The following is a 12,272-nucleotide window of genomic DNA, read 5'->3' as shown; positions in this document are numbered from 1 at the left end:
CAGCATGCGTGCTCTGGAAAGTAATTTTGAAAAGTACCTACAAAAGCATCAGTAGCAGGCAAGACTTGTTCTCTGAACTCATTTTGATGCTAGGATTTGGATCTCTGAGGGCCTAGTGCTACAGTCCATTTCACAAATACGAGTCCTGCTGACCTTGAAGGAGTTTTACAAGCGGTGTGATGTAGGCTGAGGCTTGCTTGTATGACTGGCTTGCTGCCGTGAGTGTGACCAGAAGCATCCCCTCCAGCTGGGACAGTGGGAGGACAGTTCTGCCTGCAGCCAGGCAGTATTTCTGTATAAACTGCCAGATTTCACCACCAGGTGTTGAGAAGGCTAGTGGTAGACAAGGGTGATGAGCATCTCCTAGGGTCAGCTCATCTCTCCATAAAGCAAGACAAAGTTCCTTACAGAAGAATGATCATGTGTTTGCAGGTGTCCTTAGCTTTATCAGCTGCTTTCATGTAAATGTCTAAATGCTGAGCAAAATACATTATTGTTTTTTTGTTCTGTGGTTGTTTTTTTGATAATGGATGTACCTTGAGACAGAGAGAATTTTGCATGGCAGTGTCTTACATATTTGTATTCAACTTTGTTAAGTTGTAGAAAATTATAACTTCTGTCTGTAGGCATGTTAAGTAGTATGCCTCGCTCTTGTCACGAGCATGCAGTGAAGTTTCTGTATTTTATCAGTGGAATGCAGTGCTATCCTTGGCTCTATCTGTTGTAGTTATGTAGCAAAGGAAAGCAAAGAATTTCAGAGGTAAATTTAAGAAGGAAAACAGCATTCAGTAACCTTGTTGATGACCAGATGAGACTTAAAATAAAGGTCAGAAAGGTTACATGTCCTTGGCATTTTTCAACTCTTACTTTAGCTGGCTGTAAAGGTATGTGTGGGTTGCTATTGGTTTGGTTTGGGTTTCTCTTTGGTGCTGTAAACTAGATGGTGCACAACTCAGTGTGCAGGGCCAGACTCTCCTTGTTAGCTCTAGGGACTTATTATTTGACTAGCTTTGTTGGAGTTACACTGAGATTGCTTTGACATTCAGAGCCCCCTGACTTCAGTGAGCTTAAAGGTGTAAGTAAGAGCTAGAGGAGAGTGAGGGAGTGCCCAGACAAACAGTGAAACAGGCACTACCTTTCCTTCAAGTTCCTGGGAGGTGCTGGTGGGGTAAATGCTGCCAGACAAATGTAGTGTATTGAGAAAAAGGGCAGGGGAGGAGTCTGTTGGTGAATGTTGGTACAGGTCAGAAAATTGTGTTTATTAAGAAGGAATCACTAATGACTTTTATTAGATGAATACAATATTGATCATTTTCCTCTGTTGTGTTTTTAGGGTCTCATGACTCATTTAGCTTCTACATCGATGAAGCCTCTCCGGTTGGGCCTGAGCAGCCAGAGACGGTCCAGAATTTTGTGTCTGTTTTTGGGACTGTGGCTAAAAAGCTGATGAGGAAGTGGTTGGCAACACAGACTATGAACTTCACCAGCCAGCTGGGGGCAGGTATACGGTATTTTGATCTTAGAATTTCCACCAAGCCCAGAGACCCAGACAATGAACTCTACTTTGCTCATGGTTTATTCAGTGCCAAAGTCAAGGAGGGTCTGGAAGAGATCAATGCATTTCTCGCTGACCACCCAAAAGAAGTGGTCTTCTTGGACTTCAATCACTTCTACGGGATGCAGAAATACCATCATGAAAAGCTTGTCCAAATGCTCAAAGACACATACGGAAACAAAATGTGTCCTGCTATATTTGCCCATGAAGTCAGCCTCCAGTACCTGTGGGAAAAGGAACACCAAGTGCTGGTGTTCTACCACAGTCCAGTGGCTCTCGAGGTACCATTTCTTTGGCCAGGCCAGATGATGCCAGCTCCTTGGGCAAACACAACAGATCCGGAAAAACTGATTCAGTTCCTCCAGGCATCAATCACTGAGAGAAGAAAGAAGGGCTCCTTTTTTATATCTCAAGTAGTGCTCACGCCAAAGGCTAGTACAGTGGTGAAAGGGGTTGCTAGTGGTCTCAGAGAAACAATCACAGAAAGGTAAGTTTCTGTCAGGTAATGTGTGCTGACTGTGCTAAATGTGTGCCTAGGTAATGCTGCTTTTGTAATTCCTTTTAAAGAAACTCCAGCAGATGTATTTCTTCCATGCTTCTGTGGGTTAGTCAGAACTTGGGCATAATCCTAAAATATTTAAAGTGAAACCCATTGAAGGGGAAGCTTTTGTATTTTGAAAGAAAATGTGGCACTAAAGCCTAATGAGATCTTACAGGATTGGCTTAGCCTTTCTTTTTTCTGAATGCAGGTTTTTCCATTTGTTTTGTTTTTCAAATGTGGTTTCTTACCATGAGCACTGAACAACTTGCCTCGGATTTCCTTACTGGATGTGGACAAACCTATCTCAATGATCAAGATCATTTAAGTTCTTATTTATGCATCAGGCTTCAGGTATTGGGTAATAATTTTTTCATTTTGGCTCATCATCAAAGCCTGACACTGCAGAATTTGCATCCTTAACTACCTTTGCACACCTTAAAGATGTGTGGCTTTTCTCTCTGCATACCGTTACACATTATATCAAAGATATCAGGACACCATTACAGTGAATTTGCCTCCTAACAGGCCTTCATTTATCATACAGAAGAGAGGCTGCAGACCATTGTAGAGGTTGTGTACATGGAATACTGTGTTGACAGGCCATTAGTTGTTACATTACAAAAAAAGCAATCTGTGCAAGACATGCATTATTTATACTATTCTGACTTTGATAAATCACAGCCAATTTTCAGCTTAAAAGCATATATGTATGGCTATGTTCTTGACAACTTGTTAGGAAACCTGAAATTTAATGCCAAGACACAAGAGCTATTTTTTTTTCCCTTAAAAAAAAAAGAAGGGTTGCGGAGTGTAAAAGATTTATAATGGGGATCAATGGCCTGCTAATGTTCTGCTCTCTGCATGAATGTGCCCGTGCCGGGAAGGTCTATTGGGAACAATGCCCCCTTTTATGAGCTGAATGACGAAGTGCCTGTGACACTGCACCCTGCAAAGAAAATATGCTTCATTTTTGAGAAAGGTTGAGCAGCTTTTATGGCAGCTTTCCTAAGCGACTGTTAACTTTAAAAAAACAGGGAAAAACTTTACCTGAAATGGTAAAACACTGACACAGAAGGTTTCATAAGCAGTGGAATATGATTCAGAAGTGCTTGTGTGGCTGCACTTGCAGCTGTTGTATATCCTCCGCATATGTTTTTACAGGCTACATTGGACATCTCCCTTACTGCTGAGTCTGAAGAGCACTTCTCTGTACTGAAATACTGGTTTGTTGATGGATTTTACTGTTAAACACTCACCTTGTTCAGGGATTTGTTTTCCCTGGGAAACATCTTTGTGAGTGTTCTTTAGAACATGAAGTAGCACAATCAGGAAACTACCAGGTTTCTTAAAACGTGCTGCATCAATAAAATAGCCATTAAAAAAAACTTTTCTTCTTCTCTGGCTCATAATGTGCTTCCTTGAAGCTGTTTCAAAAAATAAAAAGTTCAAATGGATTCTGGATGTGTTTGGCTGACCTCTGAATGACTTAGACCTGTGAACTCTTAGTATGCCTTTCTCTACAGCAAATTTTGAGATTATAACTAACTTGAAATGTCAGTATGTAATTGGGCCGTAATACCTGGAAATGTTGTTTTTCCAAATTGCAGCTGAGATTTTCACATGAGCCACAAGTGTGCAATCATGTCTGCTGCATGAATACTTTTTTCCTTCTTTGCGTAACTCTTTTAACCATTGCAGAAGAAATGGACCTTTAAAAGTATCTCCAAAGCTGGTATTTAGTCAAGTGTGGCATCTCATTTTGAAATCTTACTAGTTATTACAAAAATACACTGCAGGAAGACACAGGCTTGGAATGTGTGTTGATCTACACAGAAACAGAGCCCATATATTGAGTTAACCCCTCTGAAAGTAAAAATCAAGTATACTCAAAACTGCTCCTCATTTGATGCTGATCCTGTTAAAAAATAAATAGATGAGCAATTAAAGGATGCAGCACAATTAATAGAATTTACAGAATTCTCTTCAGTCTTGCTGCATTGATGTATCAGTCACTTAAAAGTATGTAATCCATACTAAAGGAGCATGTGTTACAGCTGTGCTGTGTTTGGTACTTTGAACCATCTCATAATTAGTTCTAAAAAGATTGTTCTGTCCTTTTCAGAATAAATACACAGATCAAATCCCATTGTGCCATGGGACAGGTAGATAACATGTCCAGGTAGATAACGTATGTGCTTTTGTTGACAGTTGCTCCATAGATATATATATTTTATACTGTTTTCTGTTTATTAATAAATGCTGGCAAAGAGCTTTGAATTAAGAATGCAGTATCTTGCCTTTGGCAGACTGTTTAATAGCTCTTCATTGTGGCTGCTTGTGGTGGTGGAGGTCCACATGTTCAAACTGCAGTAAAGCAGTCTCCTAAGACGATGCGTTTTGGAAGGAGAAATGATGTTATTCCTCATCTGGTTCCCCGTAGCACAGATAAGCAAGATGGGAGGCACATGGTAACCTTGATTAAAAAAAAAAACAAAACAGTTTCATGCTTATAAGACCGAATTCAGTAGAAGATACGCCAGGACTGTTTTTTACTGATGATGGTTGCTCACAGGCTTTGCTGCTGTCATCCCACTTTATTCTCTGTGAGACAATAATTTGCAAGAAGCAGAAATTATAAAGTCATCAAGCTTTCTATCCTGCACAAATACAAGAGGGAAAAGAGATTTCTCGTGAGGTCTTCCTAGGACCACAGTCAGCGTTACAGAACTTTATAACACAGCTTTCATCTTCATTACTTGAATGAGGAGAACCACTCGCATGCGTGCACGTTATGTTTCTTGGATTTGATGAAAAGCTTTGGGGACTAACAATATGTTTTCAGGCTTAACATTCTGTCACACACAGTTTAGATGCCAAGAAATACTCTTTGATTAGCAAACAGTACGTACCAAATGAATTACATTCCCTTTGCTTATTGAATTAACTTCACAGTGAGGCAGCTGCCTTCAGTATGTCTGAAAGGCAGTTGTGAAACAACCTTTTGATGAGTGTAGAGCTGTTCTTCTTAATAATCTAGTTTGTTTTCTGATTTACAGTGAAATTACTAATTTAATCTCTTACACTGGAGACAAGCACAATATTCTCTTTGTTGTCTCTGAAGTTGAATAATACAGAAGAAGAATAGATCTCCTTCAGAGGATGCTAAAATCCTGTGGTACTTTTAAAGCCTCCAAGAAATAGAAAATAAACACATACCCAGCTGATTGTCACTTGATTTCCAAATTAATCTCTAAGGTTAATGTTCCCTGAAGTTTACAAGTGACTAAATCCTTGCTCACCATGCTAAAGCTCACCACTCAGCAACTAAAGCAAATAAAAAAAAAAAAATCCTGCACATGAGAATGAACCTTTGAAGTAGAGGCAAAGCAGCCACACTATTAACAAAAGGGGTGGTAAGTGGGCCACAGAAGCCATCCGGAGAAAAGCCATCTCTGGGTGTAGTCATAAACTAAGCAGGGTCAGATGTAGCTAGCGAATAGGTGGATATTATATTGAAAATAATGCCTGGAGTTGCAAGAAGTGGGATTTTTGAGTCAGTTACTGAGGGTGCACTCCTTCTCCAAGCCATATCTCGGCCAGCTGAATTTTTGAGAGTTTCTGTGTTGCTGGAAGAGTGGGATTTGATGATGTTTTTGATCCATACTTGGTACTGACTGATGCCGTTCTTAAACTATTTTATGTGAAAAACAACAACAGAAACAGCAACTGTATTTTGCTAATTGTCTGGGCATCCTTCCTGCTTGTAACCTTCATGTCTGTCTCCATTATGGACTGCGGGAGGCAGGCTCCGATGAGAGGGTTTGGATTTAGGACTCAGCAACCCCGCAGCAGCACAGGTAGTGTGTGAGCTCCTTAACTGCCGAGAGGCAAGTGTGGACTCACTCCCTCACTAATGTGCGTGGTGCAAGCATGCTTGTCCCTCACTGCGTTTGGCTTTGGAGGCAGCTGTCTCCCCCCGCCCCCGACCTTTTTTTTTTTGACCCCAGAAGGCACAAACTAGCATTCTGGTATATTACTAGGGAATTTGAAAGTACTCTGGGCAATCCAGCCAAATCCTTATTATTTTTATTCCTCCTCAAACTATCCTTAATTACTTTTCTAGTCTTTCCACACAAGAGGCAATCTCTGTGTTTGCACACAGAGCAGCACAGGGAAACCTTGGTTTCATTTGAAGCATCTATCTGCCACGTCAACAGGCCTGCACAGTAAAATCCCAAATGGGCTGTGGATGTTCAGGCTGTGATTTTGCTGGCAGGTGTTTTAGTGGCATTTCATTATAGGAGCATCTGTCAGCACAAGGATTTTAGTATAGCGTTTCCTTGGGAAGTGCTGGGTGGTTGTGTCTGATGGCTTTGGTCTTGAACATGGAATAGTATCAAAATGTCACAAAATACAAGAACACAGGATTTTTTAATAACTTTGTTATGGAAAAGTATTTATCTACATACCTATTAGAAGCCTGTGGGATTTAGTCCAGAAAGAAAGTTGGCATCGTGATCACCAGCTCTGTGACCACCAGCATTATCAGTGGCTTGGCTTTGGGGTGTTGATTTGGGGTAGTTGGCTTGGTGTTTTCTTGTGGGGCTGGGGGTGTCTCACAGTCTTTTCCTCTATTTGGCTTGCGTGTAGCTTTTGTCATGTTACGCAGCAAAACACCTGCTTGCAGTTACAGTATATGCTGTGTGACTACTTGTAAAGGTATTTTATGTGATCCCATCATCACACTCTGAGTAGTCTGACCCTGCATATGCAGAAAACAGTGTTCTTCATCAGGAAAAGGAAATGTTTGTTCCCCAAGCCCTGCTGCTGTAAGCTGTCGCTAATGTCTACTTGTCTCAAAGATTTCATGCTTCAATCTGCAGGCTGCAGTAGTGAAATTGCAAATGGCTCATTAAGTCGGTTGGGTTTTCTTTGATCTTTCTGACATTACTTAGATCACTAAGGAAACTCTACAGCTAATAGACGCTTAGAAGTGCTGAGCCCGGGGAGAATGCATTTGTTGGTGATGGGCCTGGTTCTGCCTAGCTGGTCTTACCTCGTTGTGAAGGGAACGGTTCCTTCATGGGTTGGTCCTTCTTCTCTTCATTTATAAGGTACAAAATGAGCACGAGATCTACACAAACAAGTCTTTCCAGATTTATTCACAAGGTGGCTTTCAAGCTAATAATGAGTTTGTGTAATACAAAGACATTTAATACAAACTCAAGAAAATACAAACTCAGAATGTATGACAACATCCATGTCTCTCTGTTGTATTAGCACTTGCATGCTGCCAGCCGTTGCCTTCAGGACTATATGACTAAGAAGATCTGTAGGCACATCCTTGTCAAGTTTTAAGCAGAGAACTGGGCAGTTCTGGACCAACAAACATGCAGTCACTCTATGTTAGGAAGTATGAATTTTTAATCTCCTGTAGCTGCTCTGTGGTCCTGAAGTGGTAGGATGTGGACAGAAATTGTCAAAAAAATCCTGGTAGCTCTTAAAACTCTGTTGCATGTGCTGTATCATTCCGGATGGATTTGAGCAATTCTCAGTATCCTCCAAAGCCTTAGAGGGCTTTCAGTCGTAATCTAGAGAGAATGCATCCACACTCTCCCTAGAGAAGTCACCTGCATATCCCCAACTTCTCCGCTTGGATGGTAGGCTTAAGGAAGCCTTAGCTACAGAGACCCCCTGGGATCTATTGTCAGAAGGTACATCAAGCCTGCAATTAATTTTGTTAAATACTTCCCTGTGCTTACAAGCAAGTAGCCTTTGTGGACTGAATGAGCAGCTAGGCATTCAGGCTATAGCCAGAGCTGTGGGCAAAGCATGCAGAGGAAGCAGTAAGGGATCCTGGCATGTTGGTGCCATGTTTGTACAAAAGAAATGGCTGGAACAAGGAGAGTGGAAAACGACTTGTAATAGGGAAGGCAGCAAGGCCAAAGTTCTTGGTGAGGTACTACCTTCTGTATGATGCAGAACTTGCATAGGCTATGAAAATGCCCATGTTTTTCTTATATTAAGACAGAGATGATAAAGTTTGTTCCCTAGGATTTCAGTAATGTCTGTGGGATGCAATGCAATGCCTTCTTACGGAGCCACTGTCATCGTGAAGGATGCTGGTTCGATACAATATAAAGCTCATTTTTATTTCTTTTGTTCTTAATGCCTGGAAATGTTTAACCTCGTTTTATTGATCTTTTCTCTACAGCTTTACTCCTAGACAAATGTTTCATAATTCCATTTTCTTCCAGGATTGATTTTTTTTTGGGGGGGTGGGGGGAGGGGGGCTAAGATATAAACTTCATATAGTCAGAGATTATAATAAGAGTTTGTAATTATAATGATGGCATTGCATGTATTGTCCCAGGCTATACAGTTGCTTTAACAGAGCACAGCCTATTATAGTAAAATGTCTTTCAGTATTTATCTTGGACACTAAGAAAAATAATAAAAGACATGTCTTTAAGACACTGAATAATCATTCAGTGGGATTTGACCTTTGGCAAGATTTTAATATTGTGGCTGTCAATCTGAGGGTTTTTGTAACTAAGCAACTGTCATCCAGAATGTATTATATTGTAAAATAGTATTAAGATATGGAGGAGACTGAGTGGTTAGAGTGGAGTAGGAGCCATGGTGAGATGCAGGCACTTTCCCACTGAAAATTTTTGTTTTCTGAGCTATAGCACAAAGGAGGAACCTCACCATCTGTTTCATGGTGGGGTATTGAAACCTGCTTAACTTTATCTTTCAAACAGCGCCACGGTGCTCTCAGTTGTGCCAGCAAGCACTGTTGTGTAGTAAACCAAGAATGAAATCAGATCTTGGGTGATGGGCTCCTTTATTTTGCTGCTGGACAGCAAAGGGGTACAGCCATGGACCTTTATTCTCTTCAAACTTGTATTTATATACTCTAAAGTCTGAAACTGGCTTCTCTTCTTTTCCAGTAAAACCCATTCAAATTACAGCACTGAGGCGATGCCATAATCCAAATAATTCCTACAGGTGTGGTAGTGTACTGTGTTGCTCTGGTAACTGGGAAGGGATCATTTTAGCTAGTGTGTTCGCTGCCTTGTTTCTCGATGTTTGAGTAGATATTGCAAAGAAACTTGCCTCCTTGTGAGCAGGCTTTTTCTCAGGGCTAAGTTCATTACAGTTTGCCTTGGTTTTGCTGCTTACCAGAGGAAAGCAACAACAGGGCCACCCCTTCCTTCCCTGCTTTTGATTGAGGAAAATGCTGAAGCAGTGAGAACTCGACTCCTCGCTGCCCTTCCCTGCTGTCTCAGCTGAACTGTTGGCTGTGCAGGGCTCGTGACCGCCATCCCTGCGTCAGGAGGAGGATCTGCCTCTGCTCAGGACCACTGTTGTCACATCCTTTCTTTAGCCACCTTTCACCATCTCTTTCCTCCCACTCACACTCTTTTTTACTTTGTTTTCATTTCTTCCTCTGTGCTGTTGCAAGCAGTCAGCCCAGCAAGTTTCATTTCTGCTTCAGATGTGTGCACGGTAGTGGTTAGAATTTGGATAATTAAGATGAAATAATTAAATCTGAAAACAGAGTGTAACCATCAGCCTTTAAAGTTGCCACTGGGAGGAATGAGGAAAGGATGTTCTGTACCCAGAGATGCTGTTTCAGGCTGTCATCAGGTGCTAGACAGGCAGTCCTGAAGCTCATTGTTGGAAGGTCATCAAGGTACTTGTGTGTTGTCTAAGACCGGCACTGCTTGAAGAGTATGAGCACGTGGTGTGGCAAGTGTCTGTGCCCAGTTTGGTCCATCTGGTAAGCGTCTTTCTGCAGAAGGTGAAGGATAGGGCTCAGCTGAGAGGGGTGAGTAAGGTCACCACTGCGGCAGTGGAAATGAGAGCTGTGCTCTCACCCTGCTCTCACATCAGGCACAGCAAGTTCTTCTGAGCCTGTTACTAATATCAGCTCAGAGAGCGTTTGGCTGATAATGATCTGTCTCACCTAGTGGCGTTTGCTGCTGGCTCCCTCTCTCCATCAGACAGTGTTTCAGTGCTATTACTGTCTGGCTGTGCTAGAACAGAAGAGACATAAATCCAACTGAATGGTTTTCTCTTGGTGGAAATCTCACTCCTTTGAGCTTTGCAGTCTGAGGAACATTTGTGGAAGTAGCAATCAATGTGATGAACGTGGTGGTTTTTTTTTTTCTTCTAAGCTATTTCTCATGAGAGTTATAGGTGGGTTGTTGCTTGAAAAATATTTTCCAGCTCAGGCATGACTTTTCTTTATTCTCTAGTAACTGGAAATAAGCATTGGATGGACTGACCACAGCACTCAGTTACTGTAATTCCCTCTCAGTAACCTTCTGGGCTTCTTTCCCACTCACAGCCAGCATCAACCATACCGGCTGTGCAGCTCTTCTCAGGGTATGTATCTTCTGAGATGCAGACTCACATCTGCTTTTTTTTTTTTTTTTAAGTGATGTGTATTTTTCTCCAGGCCCATGCTTGTGAACTCTTGTCGTCTCTAAGATAATGTGTCCGCTGGTGCACAATGTACCAGTGCATTGGGTCACACTGACAGAGGCTGTGCTGTCTAGCAGATCTCCCCCTGAGTCAGCGCTGGGTGGAGGGTTGCAAGGTCTCTCTGGCTAGACTTTGACACTTGATGGGAGGTGGATGCTCGGCTGAGGCCGACCACCATCAGCATCTGGTGTGAGAGGTCTGTAGGAGGAAGGGGACTGGAGAAGCTATATGGTGAATGTGCAGCTTGGTCTGTATGCCACAAGAGAAGCATGAGGCACTGCAGGGACTCTCGCACACAGTGCACGGCTGATGTGACAGGTCTGTGTTTCCTTGTGCCAATGGAGCAGAGTTGTCCAGCATGACTTCATGTCATGCTGAAGGAGGAGGGGATGACCTCTCTTGGCAACCTCTCTTCCCACACCTCTCGAGTGGATGGACCTCAAGGCAGGGACTGGGGGAGCAAAGTCCCTCCCATTGTAAGAGAAGATCAGGTTTGAGACCACCTGAGGAACCTGCACATACAGAAGTCTATGGGACCTGGTGAGGTTCATCCCAGAGTCCTGAGGGAGTTGGATGACGTAGTTGCCAAGCCACACTCCATGATATTTGAAAAGTCATGGCAGTCAGGTGAAGTCCCCTGTGACTGGAAAAAGGGAAACATTGCGCCCATTTTTACAAAGGGTAGAAAGGAAGATCCTGGGAACTACCAACCTGTCAGCCTCACCTCTGTGCCTGGGAATATCATGGAACAGATCCTCCTGGAAGCTATGTAAGGCACATAGAGGACAGGGAGGTGATTCGAGACAGACGGTATGGCTTCACCAAGGGCAAGTCTTGCCTGACCAACCTAGTGGTCCTCTCTGATGGAGTGACTACATCAGTGGACAGGGGAAGAGCTACGGATATCATCTATCTGGACTTCTATAAGGCCTTTGACACCATCCCCCACAACATCCTTCTCTAAATTGGAGAGATATGGATTTGATGGGTGGACTTTTTGGTGGATAAGGAATTGTCTCGATGGTCATATCCAGAGAATAGTGATCAATGACTCAATGTCTGCGTGGAGGTCAGTGACAAGTCGTGTCCCTCAGAAGTCTGTATTGGGACCAGTACTGTTTAATATCTTCATCAATGACATAGACATTGCACCGATTGAATGCACCCTCAGCAAGTTTGCAGATGGCACCAAGCTGAATGGTGCCGTTGACACACCTGACAGGATGTCATCCAGAGGGACCTGGGCAAGCTTGAGGAGTGGGCCTGTGTGAACCTCACTCATGAGGTTCAACAAGGCCAAGTGCAAGGTCCTGCACCTGGATTGGGGCAACCTCCAGTATCAGTACAGGCTGGGGGATGAAGGGATTGAGGGCAGGCCAGCAGAGAAGGACTTGGGGGTACTGGTGGATGAAAAGCTGGACGTGAGCCAGCAATGTGCGCTCACAGCTCAGAAAGCCAACCATATCCTGGACTGCATCACAAGAAGCATGGCCAGCAGGTCAAGGGAGGTGATTCTGCCCCTCTGCTCCGCTCTTGTGAAATGCCACCTGCAATACTGCGTCCAGCTCTGGGGTCCTCAGCACAGGAAAGGCATGGAGCTATTGGATGGGGTCCAGAGGAGGGCCACAAAAATGATCAGAGAGCTGGAGCACCTCTCCTATGAGGAAAGGCTGAGAGAGTTGG

At 43.0% G+C, this 12,272-nt stretch overlaps 1 protein-coding gene across 1 annotated transcript in view; it reads left to right on the top strand.

The window, feature by feature from the left end:
* The window catches only part of PLCXD3 (phosphatidylinositol specific phospholipase C X domain containing 3), a 98,255-nt gene that overhangs the window by 70,676 nt on the left and 15,307 nt on the right, over positions 1 to 12,272 (top strand). Inside the window, exon 2 of the mRNA XM_068423312.1 lies at positions 1,334 to 2,042. Coding sequence (XP_068279413.1) covers positions 1,334 to 2,042 — 709 coding nt within the window. The remainder of the gene's footprint in view (positions 1 to 1,333; positions 2,043 to 12,272) is intronic.

This window comes from Nyctibius grandis, chromosome Z, assembly GCF_013368605.1.
Source record: "Nyctibius grandis isolate bNycGra1 chromosome Z, bNycGra1.pri, whole genome shotgun sequence".
NCBI lineage: Eukaryota > Metazoa > Chordata > Aves > Nyctibiiformes > Nyctibiidae > Nyctibius > Nyctibius grandis.
Note: the sequence above shows the minus strand (reverse complement) of the source record. Positions and strands in the feature narration are given on the sequence as shown.